The sequence below is a fragment of the Octodon degus genome, unplaced genomic scaffold (genome assembly GCF_000260255.1).
Source record: "Octodon degus isolate 3935 unplaced genomic scaffold, OctDeg1.0 scaffold00263, whole genome shotgun sequence".
NCBI lineage: Eukaryota > Metazoa > Chordata > Mammalia > Rodentia > Octodontidae > Octodon > Octodon degus.
The window spans coordinates 597,685-622,061 of NW_004524839.1; the positions used below are offsets into that span (position 1 = coordinate 597,685).

Below are 24,377 nucleotides of genomic sequence, written 5' to 3' on the forward strand. Positions count from 1 at the left end.
AGATTTAATGCAATCCCTATCAGACTACCACCGACATATCTTACAGACATAGAGAAATCATTCCTAAAATTTATCTGGAACCAGAGAAGACCTAGAATAGCAAAGGCAATCCTGGGCAATAAAGACAAGGCAGGAGGCATTACAATTCCTGACTTGAAATTGTACTACAAGGTTACTTTGATAAAATCAGCATGGTACTGTCAACAAAATAGACCTGAGGATCAAAGGACTATATTAGAAGACACTGAAGCCTCTACGAACACACTCAGCCACCTCATATTTGACAAAAGGGCCAAAGATACTCACTTGATGAAAGATAGCATATTTAACAAATGGTTGTGGAAAAACTGGGTCTCTACCTGTTGAAAACTAAAACTTGACCAAGGTCAATCATCATGCACTAAGCTAAAGTCAAAATGGATTAAAGATCTCAACATTAAAACACAAAGACTAAATCTCGTGAAAGAGAAAGTAGGAGGAACTCTTGAATACATAGGGTAGTCAAAGAGTTCATGAACAAAAATCAAATCGCATGGGAAACACTTGAAAGAATTAACAAATGGGACCTCCTCTTCCTGAGAAGTTTTTGCACATCAAAAGAAATTACCAACAAAGTAAAAAGGCAACCCACAAATTTGGAAAAAATCATGACAAATAAGTACTCAGACAAAAGTCTAATCTCTAGAATTTATAAAGAACTAAAAAACACTAGGGCCCCAAAATTTAAAGACCCAATCCAGAAATGGACATCTGAGATAAACACACACTTCTCACAGGATGAAATTAAAGAAGCGAATAAATATATGAAGAAATGCTCCACATCACAAGCCATGTTTGAAATGCAAATTAAAACAACATTGAGATATCATCTCACCCAAGAAAGAATGGCTATCATGAAGAAATCAACCAACAACAAATGTTGGAGAGGCTGTGGGGAAAAATGAGCCCTTCACCACTGCTGCTGGGAATGTAGGCTGGTGCAACCATTATAGAAATCAATGTGGAGACTCCTTAGAAAAGGTGGACTGGAAATTCCATTTAAGCCGGCTATTCCTCTACTGGGAATTTTCGCAGAGGATCTGAAAGCATCATATCATAGTGACATATGTGTTCCTATGTTTATATCAGCACAATTAATGAGAGCCAAATCTTGGAAACAACCAAGATGTAGAGGTAGTAATTTTACACAATGGAGTACTATTCAGCTATAAAGAATGATAAACTCGAAGCCCCTATATAGAAGTGGATGTCACTTGAAGATATACTCATAAGTGAAATAAACCAGACACACATGTCTAAATATCGTATAGTTTTCCTAATATAAGAAGTCAAATGTAGAAATTCAAATAGAAAGGTATAGTACAATTAAAGGAAAGCCAGAACTTGAGGACTAACTAATTAAGAGAGGGAAAGGAGAAGAGCTAGGAAACATAACAGTGGGAAGCCATACAGTTATATGTAGAAGATGGGTAAGGCAATAATCCTGAGAATCTTCAGAAGATTTTTTAATCTAGCAGTTAATTGGAAAGATTCTCAGCCTAACTATATAAACTGACACTTGTGAACTAACCAACTGCACTGAAGATGGCAATTTGTAATAGTAGTTTCATGCTTGGAGTGCCTATTATTCGTGTCCTCTGAATATGGGCTGCTTGTCATGACATGCCAGTTGCTGCCATGCTGTCTCTTGGGTAGATGACTATTCAAAAAGAAGGGGGTGGTGACTGAAGGCAGGAGACAGGAAAAGGAATGTTGTGGGACTGTCCTGTTTCAAGGTTGTATATGGTTAAATTTCTGGACTTATGTTTAAACATAAGAAGTATATAATTCTTTATGCCTCTGTTAAAAATATATTCTAATTTTTAAATGTTTTTTCATCATATTCTGTAAGGACTTAAAGTTCAACATATCAATACTTGATGAAAAATACCTGTTCCATGTTATGCGTAAGATGTTTGATATTCAGACAGATAATGAGGTTAAGCTTAAACAGCCTAGGTTGTATGGTAATAACAATAAGCTTCTCTTCTGGAGGGCTAACAACCTATGTTTGCAGAGCAAAATTAGAGACAAAGGAGGGTCACAAGGAAAGTCAACATTTTGGCCCTAGCCTTCCCAGGTCAACTAAGACTCAGGACATATTAGAACTTGCACTGTAACATCATGTAACTCAGTAGTGTCCCAAATTTTCTGATCAAGGAGATTATGCTGTCAAACAGGAAAGTGACTGATGATGTAGAGTGTGCCTAACGAGAGTCACATGGAGAGAAAACATTCTCTCAGGCTTTCACAGAGAGTACATTGGCCAAGCAATGGTTGTGACTCATCCACATGGCTGACACTGACAAAGGATCTACAATCTGAGGATCTCAGGATAAATCCTGAAGGGATTTCACTGACCTTTTCAGACCAAATAGCTACAACTCTTGTTGCATATGTCTTGCTTTATCTTGGTCTTAACCATCCAGTAGAAAAGTATAAAAACAAAGTAGAAAAAGTAAAGCCATAGTGTTATGTTGTGCTGTAGAGGACTCAGGTCAACAATTTCTGACATTGCCAGTGAAGCGGAAGTCCCTATACTATTATGGACTGTTGTACTCTTTTAGAATGTTTTTCAAACACCTATAATATTCAAATTGCGGAACTAAACAAAAAAGGGAATACAGATGAATGTCCATTTTGTATCTGTGTATTCAAAATGGTTAGGATAGATATATAGTTTTATTCTCTTAATGAATAGAGGGATTTGTTATTATAGTGTTTGTAAATAGGATATCATGTCTGCATCTTGTACAGCTAATAACCACTAGGAGGAATGTTTGCAATATGTTCATTATTGAAACTGTCCTACCCATTTGGGTTGAAACTGTCTCATTGTTATTTGTTTTCAATAAAATTATGGAAAAAAATTAGAGCCTACCCAGTGGGTAATGCTGGAGAATTGGGAGTGTTGTGCAGTGGTATAGGACATGCACAAAGACTTGTGTTGCATCCCCAGCACTGAAAATAAAAAACAAAATAGAAGAAAATAAAATAAAGATAAAAAATTTTAAAAAAACATGAAGAGTCAACAACTTACTACACCATTTTCTCAAACTTTCTGCTTTCTAGTGGGGAAAAAGCAAAACTGTAAGCATGATCAATATGACCTTTTCTATGTAAACTTGAAACAGATGGAGGGCAGTTTCCTATGTGAATCTTGTCCATGGACTGTAAGAAGGTGGCCACAAACTCCCCGGCTACCATTTTATTAATGAAAAATCAAGATGGGCTCCTACAGTGTAGACAGCCCAGGGGGCTGATACGGAAATGTTGATGGGATGGCCTGGGCAGGTGGCAGAGTGTAGAAGAAGCAGCAACAGGTTAAGAATTGGCAGCAGGAGTGGAAACCCTGACTGTAGAGAGCTCGCTGCAGAAGGAAGGAGTCTTGGTTCATTTGTTGACCTAAGGAAGAAGCTGCACAAGAACCAAGCAGGGAGAGACTGAGCAAGCAAGAGTGACAAAGTGCTCTAAGTAGTCACAACTGTGTTGTCAACACTCCTTTCTAGCTTGAGACCCTTAAAAAACCCACTGCCCTCTTGTGGCTGCAGAGTAACCACCAGGAGAGGCAACATAACCTGTCTGGGTCAAGGCTGCCAAGTCAACGTATTTGCTTTTCAGAACTGTTCTTGGGCCGTTTGGTCTGTGCTAAAAGCCCATCAGAGTAACAGGAGACTCAAGCCTGAACAGAGATTCTTCGGACTCTAAAGGCTGACTCTTTGGAAAGGCACAACATTATGAATCGAACTCCCTGTCAATGGAAGCTTTTCTCTGTAGATTCGTTGAGAGACAAATCTGCCAGTCTCAAAGTTTTCTGATTCCTGCTGAGATCATCTCCGTGGAGCAAGGGTGAGAGCAAAGGCAAGGGTGAGGGCAAGGCCCTGCCAGGAGCTCCAGAGATTGGGACATTCAGGAGCACAGGTTTCCCCGCTGACTCCACCTCTGAGCCAGGTGCGGTCCAACCTGGGTAGGGGACATCCTCAAAAGTGCTCCTGTATTTACACTATGCTCCAGGGCAACACTTCATAAATGATCCCATACAGCTAGGGCTTGTGCATAAAGCGGCCTACACACAGCCCCACTGTGTTCCACATCCTGTACCCTTTGATTTTCCCCCTGCAGACATGGTCTAAGATCAGCTGCCTTGCAGCCCTCCAGGGAGTAGGTCCTTGGGACCTGCAGAAGAAAAGGGCAGTCAGAGAAGCATCTACAGGCTAATCAGGAAACCAGGGTTTCAGCCCACTCAGCCATGGGCCATCCAAGCTAAGGACTTTAACCTCCCCTTGCCTGTGCAGGCTGCAGGGGCGGGGAACTCGGCAGCAGAGAGGAGGACCAAAGAGGGGGCCTGCTTGAATGAAACAATGTAACAATTGATGTGAGGCCTTGCCTGGTTCCCACTGCTCAGAGATCCCCTAGGCGCGGTCCCAGGGTCTGCCTTTCCCCATCGCCCTCTTTTCTAGCCCACTACCCTTCTGACTCTGCCCCTTTTTCTTTCCCTTTCTTTCTTTTTCCTTCTCCTTCCCCCCTCGCTCCCCCTTCTCCAGCTCCGTGTCATTTCCTCCTTGGGCTCGCTCACTGCCCCAGCGTCTCCAGTCCGGAGAGGAGGCGGAGCAGGGCGGTGCGGGTGGCGTAGCGCTGCAGAGCGATGGTGGTGGAGCTGCTGTGGGCGGAGGCAGCGTAGCCCCCACGGAGCAGGAGCCTGGCGGGCGGCGCCGGAGCCGAGCACAGGATGGAGAACCGGCCCGGGTCCTACCAGTACGTCCCTGTGCAGCTGCAAGGGGGTGCGCCCTGGGGCTTCACCCTGAAGGGAGGTCTAGAGCACTGCGAGCCGCTCACTGTGTCTAAGGTAAGCCCTGGAGGCTCGGTGCCCGGGCGTCCGACTTTGAATGGGCGAGCTGTGCGCAGGCTGACACAGGACGGGACCCTCACACTGCTCGGAAACTGGGCCCCGGCTGGGGCTGGACGCCCCTCGCAGGGGCCAGAGTAGCTGGGAGGGCTCTTGCCACCCGCCAGGGTACAGACAGCCCTGGAGGGCGGCTGGAGCACGGTGGAGAGCATGGCTGGCCCGGGCTGGAGCCTGGAGGGCAGACACACTCCCGAGGGCTCCCCCTCCCTGGGAGACTACTCCCCTCTGTTGGCACTGGAGGAAGTGGCGGCCGTTGGCCTTCTCCCGCAGGCCCCTGCACCCCCGTGGACGGTGAGGGACCGAGGGCTGAGGCGGTGAGGCTGGCCGTCCTGCCAGGGCAGGTTGCAGTCTGGGGTAGGCTGTGCTAACGGAGACAAGGCATTGGTGGCTGGCTCCTTAGCCTCAGTCCCGCAAGCACATCCCTTCAGCCGGTTCAGCTTGGCCTTTTCCCCTCTGATTACTTCGATTGCCTGAGCACCAGGCTGGTGAGATTTCCTGCTCATTGAAAAGTGTGGAGGAAACTTTTGTGCCATGGAGCACAGCTGTGCTGGAGCTGCTGCAGCCAGGGTTTGTTTGTTTGAGGAGGCTGTGATCTGCTGGAAGCCAAGTTGCAAAGAAGGGCCAGGGAGAGTGGCTGTCTGAGTGCTCTGGAACCCCCAAAGCTAGAGCTAAGCTAGGAGTGGTGAGGGCAGGGGCAGCTGGGGCTGCTACTGGGAAGAGTGACTCCTACAAGGACTCACCTCCAGGCTCCATGTTGCCAAGGGAAGGGACTTGAGGAATTGGATCTCACTGTTGGTGTGTTTCTGTGAAGTACTGAACTTGCTCTCCTTCCCACCCAGCCCCTCAAAGTGCCCTTGAGCTGTATGTGTAGGTTCAGGGCAGTGCAGCCCTGGGGCTCTGGGCAGTTTAGCGACACCCCCAGTACACACACCTATAACCCAATGTGCTGTTGTACAAGGCATGGCAGCTGCTGATTAACCTGTAACTGATGGGGTCCTCTCTGGCCTTGGGGCAAACCTGGAGTGTAGCCTGGTGGTCGGGTACCTACCAGCTGTAGTGACCTGAGGACTAATGAGGCAACATTTTGGTGACAACAGGGATCCTGGGACCTTTAGCCTCCCCACACCAGCCCATACCTTCCTTGAGCACCTCTCCCCTCACACTTGCCTTCTACTTCTAACCAGCTTGAGATGTCTTTGTCATCTACCAATACACTCTCTGAGGTAGTCTCCCTCCACCACTCTCTGGAGCAATAAAAAGAAAAAAAAAACACTTCTTTTTAAACAGAAACACTCTCAAACAGCCCCTTCAGGAATTTGTTCTAATCAAACTCCTCCCTCTGCTCTTTCCACCAAGGTCACCATGGGCTATGCAGTCCTCCATGGTCTGGTAGTTCCTCCCCTTCTTTTCCTCCTCACACTCCCTGCCCAATTTCCACAGTGGGCCTAGACAGCTTGCCTCTGAGAGGTCAATTTTCAGTTCTGCCCAGCATTCACCAAACCTGAGAGGTACCCAGAGAGTGCTTGCTGCTGTGGTCCAGGGTATTTTGTGAGCCTGCAGGAGCAAGGCAGGGAGTGTTACTAAGTCTGGTGCAGCCAGCAATTTGTGGTTTGGCTGGGGGATTATTTGAGGATAGATGAGGTTTTCTTGGCCAGCCTATTGAGGAAGTGCCTCCTGTGTTGAGACGCAGGGTGCCTTTTAATGATTCCCTTTCTGCCCAATGTACAGTTGACACCTATTATATGAAGGCTCTATACTACATGCATCTGGATATGCAGGGGGTAAAAGTAGTTCTCCCATTCTTTCCAAATAGTTCCACTCCATACAAGGAAAGCCAGCTGTAACTGGATTAGCTTTCACATCTAAACAGGTAAAGCATTTGTTCAATGCAATGGTTGTATGTATTTTTTTTCTTGACAAGACACACTTTGGCATATTTTCAGACCCTCTTTTTATTACTTAGTTTCCTTTTAGAAATTTCAAAATAATAGATCTTTTCCCCTGAAGTTAGTTTTCTTAGTTTTCACGTACTGTTGGGGTATGGTAGAAAGGAATAGAATTGGAATTGGATGGGGCAACCAAACGGGTTTTAATCCTTGTTCTGACCTTCCTTAGTTCTAGAATCCTGGATTCATCACTGATCCTAGGTATTTTCAGAGTTAAGTATGTCATTCAAATGAGTGGCTTTGAAGTGGTATCCTAAAGGTCTAGTGGCCAGTCTTTTATGCTAGCTCTGTCACATTTTCCCCCAGAAGTGTTGCTAAGTGAGGAAAGTAACTTTGTTTCATTCACACACTGTGTTACTGTTTATAATGGGATTCTCCATCCCTTATTTCACTGGCCTTCTACAGCGGCACTGTGAGCAGTGAGGGAAGGTTGCTGAAAAACTGATGAAATGCCAAGGCTAGGATGCAGTCATTCAATGGATTGCCTAGGTTTGTCATCCATTGATTTAATGGCAGTTTCCAAGTCCATATTTTCTATGACTCTGAGAGCCTCTTGAACCCTCTGCTGGCCTTGCAGTTTGTGTGGGCACATTGGGCAGTAACTATCAGGAGTATAACCAGTCTTATCTACCTCCCAGCCCAGGGATACTTCCATCCTAGCCTGTGGTCCAGAATAAGTGAAGGCAGAGTTAGAGGTATGCCCTAATCCTGAAGATGAGGAGAGAACATTTTTGATGACTCCCAATAACTTGGACCAGGAAGAGATAGAAAATGCACAAACCATGGTGGAGAATGGCAGCCAAGCTACTTTGGTGTGAGAACAAAGCACAGGTTATATGGGGCTAGGATGGTGTGTCATACCTGCTTGGAGGTATCTGGTAGAAAAGGTAGAAGTAGAGGAATTTAAGTAAAGATGGCTAGTAGAAGAAGGCATGGATGGTAAAAGTCTAGCTTGTATTTGTTACAGAAGAGCCTTTGTACTAGGAAATGATCAGGTTGGGAAAATCACTGATTTCTACTGGGTCTTATGATTTGCCTACATGTGGGGAATTCAGATGCCTGATTTAGATACTTAAGTAGTCTCCTGACAACTAAGTGGCAAAGAAAGAGTAAATGTTAAAATCCTAAGTGCAATGGGATTGTTTATGGTTTTTACATATGTTGTGGTGTTCCTAGTGATTTCCTGATGAATAAAAGAAACCTGGCCCAAAAGAATTGGACTCATGGGTTTGTAATTATTAATTCCTTTGGTTAGTACCTTATGCTAACTTCTTTATCAAGGAATAGGGCTTGTCATTGCAAAATGCAAATTGTGTGTTCTAATCAGATTTGTTTCCCCTGATACCTAGGAGTCTCCTTCTACAGTGTAAACAGTTGTCTGTGAAGTTGTCTCTTTACTTTGCAAAACAATCGTCTTTGAGCATAGGTGAACTTTTTTTGTTTATTTTGCTATGTAGTTCAAGTAGGCCTTGAGCTTACAATGTAGCTCAGAATGGTCTCAAACTTGAAATAATCTTCCTTCCTCTGCTTCCTGTGTGCTGGGATTGCAAATGTGCAACTCCATGTCCCTCTTATGATGGTTGAAGTTTGCAGTGTTTTGGTACCTGTGATTCTGCACCATATAGAGTCTGTTAGAGCTCTGAGATTCAGGTAGTATCCTGTGATGTTTGTGAGAGGCAAGGGGATGGACAGATAAATAGACTCACTGATTGACGGACTGACTGACTTACTAGCTGTACTGTAGTGTGAGCTCACTTAAAGTTCTTGGAAATGTGTCCCAAGATTGACTGAGAATAGAGAAAAGGAGAGGTGAAGATCAGTGTGGGGATGCAAGCAAAGGAGCTGTATGAAAACTGAAGAGAACAGAAGGCATTCTCAATCTATATATTCTGACTTTGTTCTGGCCTACTTTTGGTATATATCTGCATCTTCTTTTCCCTGTTTTTTCTCTTTTTCTAATTCTTTTTTCTTTATTTCATGTACTTGGAATCAAATTCAGGACCTTGTACTTGCTAGGCAGGCACTTAAGCCACTGAACTATATCCCAGGCTCTTCCCTTGTTTTTTTGTTTTTTGCTTTTTGTTTTTTGTTTTCTGTTTTTTAAGACAAAGTCTCAGTCTGCAGTTCAGGCTAGCCTTGAACTCACTGTGTAATCTAGTCTGGCCTCAGATTTTCAACTACCCTCTTGCCTCAGCCTCCAGGGTGCGGGGATTGCGGGTGTACACTACCACACTGAGCTCTTTGTTTCTGTTTCTATTTTATGTCTCCTCCTTGCATAGTGAAGCAAGTGGATGCTAGTTAGTGCCATAGAACAAAGTAAAGTAGCAGAGTAGCCAGGAGGAGAAAGAAGCTTCATCTCCCTCCTCATAACACACTGTGATGTTGCTGCATCATTTTACTTTCTCTAGGTCCAAGTTTCTATTTGCTGAGTGAAGGTAGGCACACTTGCCACATCATTATCACAGATGATGTGAGAATGAATTGGGAAGTGCTAATCCCTTAGCCTACCACAATGATAGGGCAAGCTCTTTTGTCTGCATCTTGTACAGCAAATAATCACTAAGAAGAGAGTATGCAATGTGTTAATTATTGAAACTGTCCTACCAATTTGATTTGAAACTGTCTCATTGCTATTTGTGTCTCAATAAAATTATGGGAAAAAACCCTCTTTTTAAACCCTTCTCTGGATTCCCACTCCAACCTGTTTTTAGAAGCACAGAAAGCGGACTTTGAGACTTCAAGAGCACCTACATGATCAGGCTGAGATTATCTTGTAACTAGTAGTAAATGTGGATGAAATTCTGTTTTGTGTTTTTTTTTCAGTACTGGGGATTGAATTTAGAGATTGCTGAACTTTGCTGCCACCTTTTTAAAATTGTTTTTGAGACAGGGTGTCACTAAGTTGCCCAAGCAGTGCTCAAACCCATGATTCTCCTGCCTCAATTTTCCTAGTGGCTGAGATGAGATAGACCAAGAAGGGTCAGTGTTATGGCTTGTAAAATTTGGCCAATCCTTCGGGTGTGTGCTACTTTAGGCTCTGTTGGGCTGTCCTATGTAATATACCCGATACTCTGTTGAGGTTCGCACATATGCTCTCTGACCTGAAAAAAGCCAATCCTGTTGTGAACCCCCCTCAACCCCCTGCCAAGAAAAAAAAAAGCCCAGACAAAGAAAACAGTCTAAGTCCAGCTGGAAGACACTTGAGTATTATTTTTCGAAAACTTAACATGAATTTTCCTCTTGCTTTTCCCAACCCCCTCCCCAGGAATTTCTTTAAAAAGAAAAGAATCAGCCAGACTTCAGATCAGGGGTTATGGAGGTATTATCTGGAAGGAACATCATAGTTTTTACAGTTAGGCTTCATTGAGCCAGGAGGAAAAGATGCTGACTTATCTATGAGAAGTTAATGAAGAATAGCAGAGATTGTGTGAAGGGCTGTTCTTCTCTACCACAGACCCAAATATCAAAGGGCACACAGCTCAGTGCTGTGAGACAAATGCCTTTTTGGATGCAGACTTACAGTCCCAAATTTCAGAGTGAGAAGAATCTTTTTGAAGTCACTTAATTCAGGATCATTTCAGAAACTTCCAGTATAGTGTTCCTTAGCTCATTTTCTAGTGGTCCTGTGCACCTCACCTCCTTCTAAGCTTGACCATTGTGCTACTGGGGAGTCTTGGCTGTGGGAAGCTTTTGTTTATGTTGAGCTGCAGTCATTCTCCCTCTAACTGTCATCCATTAGTCCAAGCCCTGTCTTCTGGGACAAAACAGAACAAGGGTGCTTTCTTTGTCTTAGGATAACCCATGGGGGTAGTAGAAATGAAGTATATGCCCCTTTATCAAACTTTTCTAAGCTTAGGGCTCCAGAATTTCAATTGTTCCTTGTAGGCTTTGGAATTCAGTCTTCCCACCTGTGTCCTTCTCCCACTCTGGATTCATGTTCTTCTTAAATTATGGACCCCACAGCAGAAAAAAATACTGAAAACAGTGGTCAAAAGGTAAGACCATTTTGTAGGGGGAGTGACAAGGCTCAGACCCAGGACATTGTGTATACCATGCACTCTACCACTAAGCTATATTCCCATATATTCAATTCTTTTAAAGTATAAAGCTAAAGACCACTTTGGCTCTTTTTGATGGATGTCACAACACAGCCGTTGTCAAACAGAGCTTTTTAGTGGAAATGCCTGTGCTTGCTGCTAAACCATACTTGCCTAGGATCTCTATATAAACAATAGAGGAGAGCCACATAGTAGATTTATGGGGAAAATACTTCATCTTCTATTATTTATTTAGAATCATCCCTACCCCTAGCCCAACTAGGTTTGGGAAAAGGGTTCTAGGGGAGATGAGAGAAAAGTCCTAGCCATAACTTCAAGGAGTATATGTGGTTATTGAGTTACAGAGGAGGAATTTGTATAATAAAGAAGGAAGTGGCATTTAATGAATAGTGTCAAAATCGAAATTCCATTCTTTTTCTTTTTAACCTCACTGAACTTAATTTTCCCCTTCTGGGAAAAAAATAGTTGTCTCCAATATTGAAAATACTAACCATATGTGACATATAAGCAGTCTCAAACCTACAGAGCCCCTGTATAGATATATGGAGACAGCAGTCTCTATCCTCATGCCCTATCAGGTCTTTATCTCACCATACACTACCACTGGCATGGCTTGCAAAAGATTCTATAATCCTGGGATTCTGGGATTCTCTGTCTGGTTCAGAAGTCACTTTGCCTGGAGGTCTTCCATTTAAAGCTTTATGTGTCCACATCACCATGTTTACCAGTTGTCACTTGAGCTGGAAAAATATATTTGTTTACTGCAAAAGCCTTACTTTTTGAATAGAAAAAGTGAATAGATTAGCATAGGGCTTAATCCTCAATATAACTGAAGGACAAGGGGATCTAGGATAGAAGGTAAAGTGTAGGAAATAGGTCTTCACTGACACATGGCAATTTTTAGTGGTCAGATTCAGAACATTTCTGGAGATGCCTATTTATATTGATAGAGTATGACTAATGAAATTGCTCAAAGTAACCATCATTTGTAACATTTTGTCTACAGGAAATGGTATTCAGAGCTCAAAGATGCTTATTAACAGGAGATATTCTTGGAGAAAATCATCCATAAATTCATAGCAAGAAATATTCTAGATATGGGTGTACTGTCCCCGATCCCACCACTGAATCCAGGGAGCACTGAGGTATACCCCTGACCTTTTAAATATTTTTATTTTGAGCTAGAGTCTTGCTAGTTGCCCAGCCTGACCCCAGTGTTGGCCTGACTCCTGCCTTGGCCTCTTGGGAAGGTGGGATTACAGGTGTGCAACACCTGCCTAATTTGGTATTTCTTTGCCATCACTGTCAAAGGTGTTCATACCCTTAATGCTGGGACCATGGCTATGTATATGGTCACGTTTCCCCTGGAAACTGAACTGCAGTTTGACCTCAGACTTTTCTTGTAATCAGTGAGTGACTCTTTTGTACTGGTAAGATTGGTACTGAGATCATTTCCACTTAATTTCTGTGGATCCAAATACTTTGTATCTTCACGCTCCTTGAATTACTTCCTTTTGACAGACTTCAATTAATGAATAAGTTAGGAAACTATTTTTTCCTGGCTGAATATGTATTCCAAGGACTGACACCCCTTTCCCCTCACTGGGTATAAGTAGATCCAGTGTAAAGATTGTCACATGTGTTAATGTTGCAAGGGATGATGTGTTCTTCCCCACGTCACACTGGCATGTTTATTTGGGCACAGAGCCATCCTGGCTGGGCACTCTCTAAGTGAGTGCTAGCCTTTCTCCTTTGACTTCAGTTCCACATTCTCCTCTTTCAAAGTGAGTCTGTGAGTATGCCCTGTCACTGGACGAGTACCACTGTGATGCAACAGAGATACATCTTGCCTGAATATAGGCTGTCCTTCTTTCATGTCCTCTCTGCTTCTCAGCCCCCAGTTATCAGCTCCAGTTGCTTGAGGCTTACAATTTGGACAGTTGCTCAAGTGCCATTGCCTCTTTGTTCATTGATTTTCTACTCAGTTTTCTATCTGAAATGCAACTTTTTTCTTTGATCACAGTGGGCCCTTCTTGTCTGCATAGCAGCTTTGTCCCTCTTGGCTGAGCCATGCTTCCGGTGGGTGGGTGAGAGAAGCTCACAGGAGTTGAGGCTGGTACATGTGAAAACCCTCAGAAAATCATAGCAACATCAAAGAGAAAATTTTTCACACTGTATCTGTTTCTATCCTATTTCAGTGAAAGACAGAACCTTTGCCACCTTACAAATTGCTGAGTAATACTGGCATGTTCTTTCACCTCTGTTAGCCTCCTGTTTTTTGGGGATCCTCTTTGGGGAAAATTTCTGCTTTCCTGATGGATTGGTGAGGACTTCAGAGTCTTTACTTGTCTAGGTTGTGGTAGCCACAGTGTGACTGATAGTAGGCAGTCATACAGTGCAATCATTGCTTTTCTGCACACTGCTTCTTCCTATCGTCCCAGAAGTGGCTATTTCCTGGTGTGTTCTCAGGGATGGCATGGTCTGTTAACTTTCACTTGAGCCTTTTAATGTTACATCTATGAGGAATGTGGGAGGTGGAACTCATTTGACAGGATCAAGGGTTAAGCCTAGAGAGGAACAGACCCTTTGTGGTATTTGTGGGGCCCCACCCTGATGTCACTTAACAGATTCTTAACTGCATGGTCTTCTCTGTTCCTGAGCCTGTGGCAGGGGAATTTTGAATGGTTCTATATTGCCTCTCATGGTTTATCAGAAACTGATTTTTCTTTTTGAGGGGGGGTGTTGAGGTGACAAGAGTTAGAACTCGAAGCAAAGCTGGTTTGACTAGTTAGTTACTCTGGAAAGGGGTTAGAGTCTCATGGTTGCAGCCGCATCTTTGCTTATGAGAGGATGACAAGTTAAAGCTTTGTCTTTGTTGGGCTGTCTTTCTGTTTTCCATTTCTTTTTGTGTTTGATTTAAGTAAAAATCTCCTGAAAACATCTACAGATAGACAGCTTTTAATAACTTCTTTTTTAAAAATAGCTTCTTATCTATGACTGTGGGAGTAAATGATGATATCTTGAATCCTGGGGGTGCTATCAGACCCAACTCTCATATTCTTTGGAGGAATTAAGTAAAACTTTGGGACTTTTTTCATTTTGATCAACTATCAAGAAGGAGAGAAATAATAGACTGAATATGATTTGGGCAATAATCTGCATACTTCCTCATTTTCACTGAGTGCAGGTTGTATAGTATGGGTTGGAACATAGCAACCTCTTAAACAGAAAAGGTGTTCAAACTCTAGATATCATGGCATCAGAAAGGTCAAAGAGCAGCCCTGTGGCAAATATTGTTGCTTCTAGGAGCTTTTACATGTATTCACACTGAATTTTTACAGTTATTGTTCAAGGTACATATTGATGCCCTGTTGTGCAGATAAGGGGTTTGAGTCTTAAGAGATGTTAACTGACAAATGCTAATTCACACGCTAAACATGAAGGCTGATATTCAAATTTTATTTATCTTATTTTTTCATGATTCTGGGAATAAAACCTAGAGTACTGCACATGCTAAACAAATACTGCAGCACTGAAGCATCTTCTTAGGGTACCTCTAATTTTCCTCTGTAGTGCTCCAATTCCCAGGGCTTTTGATAACACCATGTTTACACAGGTAAAGGAAAGAGGAAGAAAAGACAGTTGGGAGATAAAGAAAAGAGGAATGAGAGAGATGAAACTGAATGAAGAAACTGGCAATATTACAAATAAATATTTGCCCTGCAAGGGTTAGAGTCAAAGGGAGTTTGTGTTTGTTTTTTTTTTTTTTAATCTCAAATCAAAGTAAAGGGGTTGAGCTAGGATTTGTACTGGACTGTTTTTGTTTTTTGTGATACTAGGAATCAAACCCAGGGCCTCATGCACACTAGCCTAGCACTCTGCCACTGATGCTCTGCATTTCCAGCCCTCAGAAGACTTGAAATTAAGTTTTAACTCTGCCACTCATTATCTGTGTCACTTTGGACAAATCATTTTCCTCTTTGTTACTTATTTGCAAAATGAAAACAACAAAGCATGTAAATTGAGAGGGCTCAATATTTTATCTTTTTATTTCACATGAAGAGTATAGATGTATGTGAGTTAAGAGAGAAATACAAAGTATTCCTTCTTTATTAAACAGAAATTCTGTTGAGGATTCTGAACTTTTAAAGTGAAGGATAAAGTTACCGAATCACTGGGAGTTAGTTCTGTGAAATGGCAGGACTCCTTCAATGTAATGTCTGCAGCTTCCCGAGCTGGGAAGGCCAGACAGAATTTCTGACTGATGTCCTAATAGCATTTTGAAAGTATACCAGGTTTGGCTCTTTTAACCAATTAAACTGTCAATCAGTCAATCAATCACCTGGCTTGATAGACCAGATGAGCACTTTGTAAAGTGCCTACTCCTAAACCAGAAAATTTAAGAAATTGCTACCACGGAAGACCTGGTCCCTGGACTCTCAACGAGATGACAGATTTATTGAGAGTGGTATTTACTGCAAGTCCAGGGAAGCAGACGCTGTGACTGCTGAGACCATGGGATAGGAAGTAAGAGCAAACTATGCAATAGGCAAAATTTCATTGTGGGTTGATGTGGTTGGAAGCTTTGTAAAAGAATTGGAGCTGGACCTTGTGAGATTCCTGAGATTTTGGTATAGACTGTGGAGCATTAATTCTTGTTATTATAAATGCCACATCCTAACTATACAAGTGGAAATCTGCCACCAGTCTGTTCTTCCACAGTGAGCCACATGATAGTATAAAGGCAGAGCATGAGTTGGTCATTTATTCATTTATTAACTCCTTAAATATTATTGTCTGTTCTGGGGGCTGAGCTTTTTCCTATGGCCTATGAAACCAGCACAGAGCTCCATACATGCCACTTTTATTTGATTCCAAACAAATACCTTTATAGCACATACCCTGGACTAGCCATTGTTTTTCAAACTTAATACATACTAATTTATTGACTCTATTTTATAGATGAGGAAATTGAAGCATAAGGAGATTTGGTAACTTGCTCAATGTCATGTGGACATTGTGGTACTGGTGAGACTGGATAAATAAGTGAGCCAGTGAAAATCTACTTGATTGTTGCAGAATAATGGAATATGATAGGGGAAGGATTTCAGCCAGTTTTCTGGAAAACCCAGAATATTGTGCTATACAATGGATGTAAGGTAGAAGTAGATGGGCATTTTTGTTGTCTTGAAAATTAACATATTAAAATAAACTACCTATCACAGTACTAGTTACATAAAAGCTTGCACAAGGAAAAATCTAAATAGAACAGTAGATGGGACGGGACAGTTTGAAGGAGTCAGTTATCTTTGCAATGTGCTGACAATGTGCTGGGAATAAAACCTAGAGTCCTGCACATGCTAAACAAATACTGCAGCACTGAAGCATCTTCTTAGGGTACCTCTAATTTTCCTCTGTAGTGCTCCAATTCCCAGGGCTTTTGATAACACCATGTTTACACAGGTAAAGGAAAGAGGAAGAAAAGACAGTTGGGAGAGAAAGAAAAGAGGAATGAGAGAGATGAAACTGAGTGAAGAAACTGGCAATATTACAAATAAATATTTGCCCTGCAAGGGTTAGAGTCATTAGTGAGTTAACAGATGTTAGTGGGGGAAAATTATATATATATAATTGAAAAGGTAGGAATCAGAGATGTGGCCCATATTTCTAAACTAGAATCCTTAGAGTGATGATTGGGATTTAGAAGTGGAGATAGTTTTATTTCAGTTTTGGATCTTCTGAAACTGAAGCTCTGTCGTTAGGAAGTTTTGTAGGCAGTTGGGGTGGGGAGGAGAGGGTTTGTTTATATTTGTTTACTTAAAGACACTGATCAGTTCAAACAAGCCATCATTTAGAACCAAAATGGTCAACACAATTTACCAATCTTGATTGTAGAGGAAATTAGTTAATTGCCAGACAATCTTGTGCCCCAAAGATATGAGAAACAGGCCTGCTTTGTTATTTAATAAACCTTCTTAGCCACAGGTTTGTCTTGCTATCTCCTCTAATCTGTAGGCTGCCTAGTCAGTTGAGGTGACCCTAGCTGAAGTTCTTTTTATGTAACTTAGAGGTTTCAAATGATGAGAAAGTTGAAAAATCAATCAAACAAACACAAAATAGAAGAACTATTTGTCAAAGTGCCAGACTTCATACTGAAATGTTAAAATGTTTTGGAGCTGTTAAAAAACATCAGTTGGCTTGCCAAGATGTTGAAAGATTGTTTTCTCTATGTGAAAAGCACAATGTGGTGGCTTAGTGAGGCAAACCTCAAACCACAGGAGTTTCAAGTCTGTGTTGCATTTTCATTGTTAGAAGTTTTAAATTCTTCACATAGTGTAGTATTATTAATCTGTGAATACTATTGTTAGTATTTCTACAATACTAATTGTTGTTAAATATGAGCTTTAAAAATGCACTGTAGGGCCAAAGATATACCTCAGTGGCACAGTGCCTGCCTGGCAAGCATGAGGTCCTGAGCTTGATACCTGGTACCATCCCCCACCCCATACATTGAAGTATACTCATTCTTTGCCTTAGGTGGTGTACTCATCTAACTAAAGTAGGGAGGAAATAGAGATTTACTTTAGGAATTTATTTCTTGTAAATCTACCGGGAAAACATTGCTGTATTATTGAGACATTTATAAATTTGGAATGATTATTTGACTGAAATCCTGGTGCTACTTTCTTTTATACTTACATGAAATTCCCTGGAAAAGCTCACTTTGTATACAGATGCATCTGCTAACATCAGGACTAGTCCATGCTGTCCTCCCTGCCCTTCTTGGAATTCTTTAAAAGAATATTTGGTACAGGGCCTCATTATGCAAGTCAGACTCATAGTGATCCTCCTGTCTCAGCCTCCCCAGCACTTGGATTACAGGTGAGTACCACCACGTCTGGTTTCAAGGCCAGTACCTAGTGCTCAGGGTTTGGGGACTGGTACTGCATGTGTTGCCAGGGATCAAACTAGTGTCCTTGTGCTTGCTATGCAGGTGCTTAGACTGATGAGCTGTCTCCCTAGCCCTCCCTACCCTTCTTGGATTGGCTTTCCAGGTACTTTTTTTTTTACTGTTGTGTGGCATTTCCTACTTAGCTACAGGGGGAAGAACTGAAATTTAGAATGGCAAACTCACTTGTGCTATGGTACTCAGTCTCCATTTATTTTCTACTTCAAAAAAAAACAGATTTCACGTGAAGGTTAATGGTCCTTATATTTGGATTTGATTTGAATATCTAGGTGCTAGAGGAATTTTCGTGAAAACATTGCTCGATTGTTGTAGCCTTTCCAATAGCCAGGCTGCAAACTTGTTTTTGCTGTATAAGTCTGAGTGGGAATGTGATAAATCCCTCCTTTGAATGTAAAAAACTCAATGTACAACTTATGTGGCTTTTCCATGCCTTTGGCTGGAGAAATGTGCAATGTTCTGAAAGCTGCCCAGGCCCTGCACGTACTGTATCTGCTTAAGAAAGGTTTTGGCTCTTAGCCCTTCTCAGGTGCACTAGGGTATACTTGCACGTCTTTCCCCTTCCAGCCACCAAGAAAAGCCAAAAGAATTAAGGATCACAGAGAGTTAATTCCCATTGCCAGGACCTAGCTGGAGCCCTTCCATCTTGTCTCCTAGGCTGGAGCCCTAATTTCAGGGTAAGCTCTAGTCCAAGCCTATATGTGACAGTGATCTGGAGCAGTCCCAGAAAAAGCGTATGACAACCAGGATTTGCCCTGCCCTGTAAGCTTTCCTGCTTCTGTCTCCCTCCTGTGCTGTTGGGATCTTGTGGGAGACAGTGGCTCTTGGGACCAAGCCAGCGGATGCAATTGCAGCAGTGGAAATCATGCATCACATTTCCTTCCATCTAGACTGAGAGATTCACAAGAAGCTTCTTCTTTTTCTTTAATTCCCTAACTCAACTGCATTATAATATTAGGAGTCTCATTCAGAATAAAAAAGTCATTGATAGCTCTCCCAAGTCAAAGGAGAGCCATAGTAATGAGTTCTGAGATAGCAAGCTCAGATGGGAAAGGGCAGCTTTGAAGGAGGCTTGTGCAAGAGCTGGGATAGGCAGGACTAAGCCTCTTTCTGGAACAACTACACTACTGTAATCGCCTACTCAATGGCCTCCTCCCTTTGATCATTCCCTTCCCCCCTTAAAATTATTTAATGGTTCCCTGCTGCCTATAGAGTAGAGCTGAAACTTTTTTAGTCTGGTGTTACAGACTATTCTCCATCTGGCTCTAGTCTTTACCATCCTCAGCAAGGAGCACAGAGCTCTTCAGAATGGTTTACTGGTTGAGAAGCTACATAGGACGAGTTCAGAAAATTTTGTACTTTTTAAAACTTCTCTTTTTTTCTCCCAATGTGAAATTAGAAGAAGAATATGACTTGAACTTCTGGATGTTCTAAATAAGTTCCAGGTTTGTATGGGACATCTAATAAGTGGAGTAAGTCTTGCATGACACGTATATATGACCTAGAGGCACAGAGCATAAGAAAAATAGTGGTGGTGGAGGTTGGAGTTGAAAAGGACCCTTGATATACCCCAAGGTGAGGTGGAAGATGACTTCAGAAAATGAGATGTTCTATGGATGCCTGCCTATTGCAGCTCCTGTGTGTGAGCTGTTTTTTCTGTGTTTGCATATGGGAGAGGCCTGCTGGCAGATGATTATGGCATTCCCCATGCTGCTGGGTAGTGTTGCTGTGAGACTGTTCAAATAACAGCCACTTGACTTGTTGCTATGTGTTCAGGGTGGGTGTAGTGTGAGCTTTGGGTCCACTTCAGCAGTTTTACTGCTTCCACTGTATGGTGGTAGCTAAAGTGAGCATATTTCTCTCTCTCTCTCTCTCTGTCTCTCTCTCTCTCTCTCTCTTTGTGTGTGTGTGTGTGTGTGTGTGTGTGTGTGTGTGTGTGTGTTTTCACTTTTGCTTAAGCCAGCCCTAACATGTTCTGTCTGACTGGCCTTGGAGGTGAGTCACTGTCTGGTATTTATACCTAATGCCTTAAGTGTCCTCATTATTTGACCATGACATTCCATTCCTCACTCTTTTACTCAAAGCTGAGAAAGCCAAAAAGGGAGGGCCAAGAAGAACTGCCTCTATCTTTCTTCCTGATGGATTCTAACCTCACTGGTAGTTAAGTGTCTCTGTGGTCTCAATTAGGTTGCCAGTGCACTAAAGGGAATAGGTTGACATCCACAGTGCTGAAATTCACAGATGTACTCTGACAGCTTAGAAGGCACACTATGGGGACTTTCTTTCTTTGTTCCTGCTCATTCTGCTGCTAGATAGTTTAATTCACTGGAATGAACTTCTGGGACAGGCCTGGAAAAGGACCCCAGGATGTGGCTGACCTTATCAGGATCATATGAGTCTGAAAGGAGTAGAATCAACCTGGCATGGTGTTAAAGAGGAGATGGTTCAATCTTTGCACAGAAGTGGGAGATGCAGACTGCATTAGTTGTTTCTCACTGCTGTTTCCATTAAGATCCTTCCAATATTGAAGTTTTTGTCCCAAAATGTGATTCTAAGAGTATGTGAAAGGTAGACCCCACCCAGGGTACTGTTGCTCTCTAAGGGATGGTAAGAACAGGGCTGATAGCATAGTCATTTGGAGGCCAGACAGCCAGTAAATCATTTGAGAAAGAATTGAAGGTTCAAAGAGCAGGAGGAGATACTTTGGGTGACCTCATGGGTGCTTGAAAAATCAAAGAGAGAGGTGCTGAGCTTTAATGTTTTTAAGGCTACTTTGGGAGGCAAAGGAATGGAAATTCACAGTAGGAAATTGGGATTGCTGTCTTCATGTGTCCAGGAGCCTTAATTCCAGTCTGGTAATGATTAAAGTGACCATTAATTAGCTGATCCTTATGTTTTGGGAATTTTACATGCATTAACTTCTTATCACTACTGTAAATTAATTGGTAGCATTCCTATGTTAATAGATGAGAAAGTCAAGAGTCAGAGAGGGAAACCAATGTGTCAGAATAACAGGCAGGAAGTGGTAGAGCTGTGACACCAGCTCTATCCAGTCCTAAATCCTGTTTGTCCCACTACATCTTGAAATTTTGTTTCAAAGAGCCCCCTTTTGTTCCCTTTATTCTTTTTTTTGATTCCATTATTAACTATGAATGTAACCATGTTCTTTGTGTCATAGAACTGGACAAAGGTGGGCCTCATAGACCAATCAGTTCAAATCTTTCTTGGAAAATTTATTAAACGTACAGATTAGCTGGGCATGGTGGTACATGCCCATAATCCCAGCAATTGGGAGGCTGAGACAGGAGTATTGCTGTGAATTGAGATATATAGCCCATCCTGGGCTACACAGTGAGTTCAAGCCTAGCCTGAGCTACATAGTTATACCCTGTCTTAAAAATATAGATAGGTAGGTAGGTAGGTAGGTAGGTAGGTAGGTAGGTAGATAGATAGACAGACAGAACTTTTTGAGGAAAAATAATATAATATTATTATATTATATTATACAAGAGATGTTTAGTAATACCCCTAGTCTAAAATACTGAGAGGGAGGCTAAAGAATCTGATTAAATTTCCAGAATTTATGTAACCAGTAACTGGAGAAGCTGGTATGCAGCAGAATTTGGTTTATTTGATTTTTAGGGTTCCTGACCTTCCCAGTGCTCTTGTTGCTTTTTTAACTAGGAGAGGCACAAGCAGTAAACAAAACTCTGGGCTTGATTTTCTTGACCCCTCAGAACTTGTTTTTACCTTGCCTATCTTTGCTAGTAAATTTTAAATGAAACATTGCTTCCTTCCATTCTTTCCTCCTTTGCTCACTTTTTGTCTTCCTAGCACAATTTGTTTAAGTTGTTATTTTAGGGATAGGTGAAAAATATTCATGGGGCAAAATGAAAAATATGTAGATAGCCATATATTGCTTCATCCCTAAACCACCTCGGTTCCCTTCCTAGAGACAACCACTATTACCAATTCCTTTGTACCTTTCCAAAGATGCTGATCTACACATTATACATAAGGGTGTGTCTATGTACTTAGTGCCCCTATCTTCTTAAATCCTCTACAATCTGGCTTCTACTAGGTCTTTCTGCAGGCTCTATTTATTGTCCATATCCTTCTCTTTATCCTCATTTTCTCCAGTTACTTTAGTTTTCCATTATTTGCTGAATAGGCAAAGTATTCACAAGACTTCAAAGCCATATATTATGGAAAGGCCCACAGAAAAGGGTTTTCTGTCATCTTTGTGCCTCATCTACCCAATTAACTCCCCTAGATCTGCTTATGTTTTTTATTGTACCTTTCCAGAGTATCTATATGTCTACTACACCTGGTATGACTATAGGTTCTTTACCTTGCTTTACCTTTACCACCACAAAAGGTGGTATGCTAAAACAATCTTTTGCACCTTGTTATTTTAACTTACATATCCCAGAAATGATTCCCTATCAGTATATAGAGGCCTATGACCATTCTTTTAGGACTTGTATCATATTTAGTTATTTAATCAGTTCTTAATATTGCTTGTCATGGTGGGGTTATAGCTCAATGGAAAAATGCCTGCCAGACAATTAATTGCAAGGTCCTGAATTTGATTCTCAGTACTAAAAGGGGGGGGGCAGACAGAACAAAAACAAAATATTGCTTGTCATTGGCATTGTTTCCAAAGTTCCATTCTGACTTGATGATCTCCAAGCCCTGTTGCCAGGATGACTCCTATGGCAATGGACTGTGCCATTATTTCTCCACCCTCTCTCACTGCTTTTTCATTGCCCTTTAGGAATCAAATGCCTTTCCATTCCCTGTCCTGTTTTTATTTTTCAAGGCATAGATTTCAGCCCCCTGCTTGCTATCGCCCTCCCCTCCACTATCCTCCTCTGTTCAGGAATGCTTCTGTTCATGGGAGACACCCTACCACAAATCAGTCCTTTGTTTCAGTAGGTGGTTTAGTTTCTTGTATGTCTCCTGCCACGAATAAACACCAGTGGTTCTGCTGTCCTATTAATCTGTTATTTAAAATCTCCACTACTGGGAATTGAACCCAGAGTCTTCTCACTGAGCTTATTTCCTGCTCATTTTAATTTTTATTTTGAGCTATGATCTTACTAAGTTACTAAAGTGTCCACACTGGTCTCAATCTTGTCATCTTTCTGCCTTGGCCTCCCATAGTACTTGGATTATAAACTTGTGCCCTCTTTATGCTGGTTTAAATTTAACTGCACAACTAAAATCTCCTTTATATTGTCTTAAGATCAAACCCCTTAAGGCTGGCACCCCAAGTTCTCCAAATTAGGGTTCCATTCCCTCCCAGCCTTAAATCTATATTTCATTTTTATTTCATCTAAATTAAGAAGAAATAATAAGTAACATTTATTGAGCATGTACTGGATTGCTGAGTCTGTTCTAAGTGATTTTACATGCATTATTTAATTCACACAGCAACCATATGTGCTTTTATATAGTTCTTTCCCATTTAAGAAAGCAGAAAAATGAGACACAGAAATTCAAATGGTTTATTTTGACTCTCACAGTTATTAAATCACAGAGCTAGGATTTTTGACCCAGATAGGCCAGCTCCAGAGCTTGTACATGTCATCACTATCATCTGCTGTCAGTTCTATATGTGACAACTCCCAATTCCAGAACATTCTCAGTGCTTTGCTCATTATAGTCTCAGAATGCTTTTCTAGTTCTATCTACCTAATTTCTACTTACTGTTCGAGGCCCACCATTAATAATTAATAATATTATTAATAATAATAATTTTGGTCCTATTTTACCCTATCTTCCATCCCTACATTTTCCCTCAACTCTTCTTTCCAAAATATCCTTACAGTTCCTCCCACCTCTCTTCTGACGCTCACCATGTTCTTTTTACAATGGTCTTTTTTGTTATGTATTCAATGACTTTTTTGGCAATGCTGAGGATGGAACCCAGGACCTTGTGTATCTTCAGCACTTGTTGTGCCACTGAGATGCACCCCAACTCCCATAGTGTTTTTTCTAGTGAGTTCTCCATGCTTGTTTTGTATCCTTCAAGGGATGTATCTCCTCCTTAAGGGCAGAACCCACATATGTAAATTACTGGATTTGGTTTTTCACCCCAAATGTATTCTGTAGACTATTTAACAATTAAAGAGCCAGCCAAATAGCTCAGCAGATTAAAGTGCTTGCAAACAGGTGCAGGGGCCAGGGGTTTGATCCCTGGACCTGCCAAAATACAAAATATAAACAAAAATTAAAATTAAAGTGTAGGAATTTCTGTAAGATTTGAGATTACTTTTTTATATTTTAACTTAGTATATATTTCTTCTTTCTCAAATTTGGGTTTCAGTTATAGGCTCTAAATTTATTTCTGGGGCTGGAGAGATGGCTCAGTGGTCTAAGGCACCTACTTAGAACAAGCTTGGCAAAGCATCAGGGACTGCGGTTCAATCCCCCAGCACCACATGCCAGCCAGCCCC

The 24,377-nt window shown here is 41.7% G+C and overlaps 1 protein-coding gene across 1 annotated transcript in view; it reads left to right on the forward strand.

The window, feature by feature from the left end:
• The first annotated feature begins 4,677 nt into the window (after window positions 1-4,677).
• Shroom4 (shroom family member 4) overlaps window positions 4,678-24,377 on the forward strand; it is a 346,076-nt gene continuing 326,376 nt past the window's right edge. Inside the window, exon 1 of the mRNA XM_023706555.1 lies at window positions 4,678-4,885. Coding sequence (XP_023562323.1) covers window positions 4,769-4,885 — 117 coding nt within the window. The 5' untranslated portion in view covers window positions 4,678-4,768. The remainder of the gene's footprint in view (window positions 4,886-24,377) is intronic.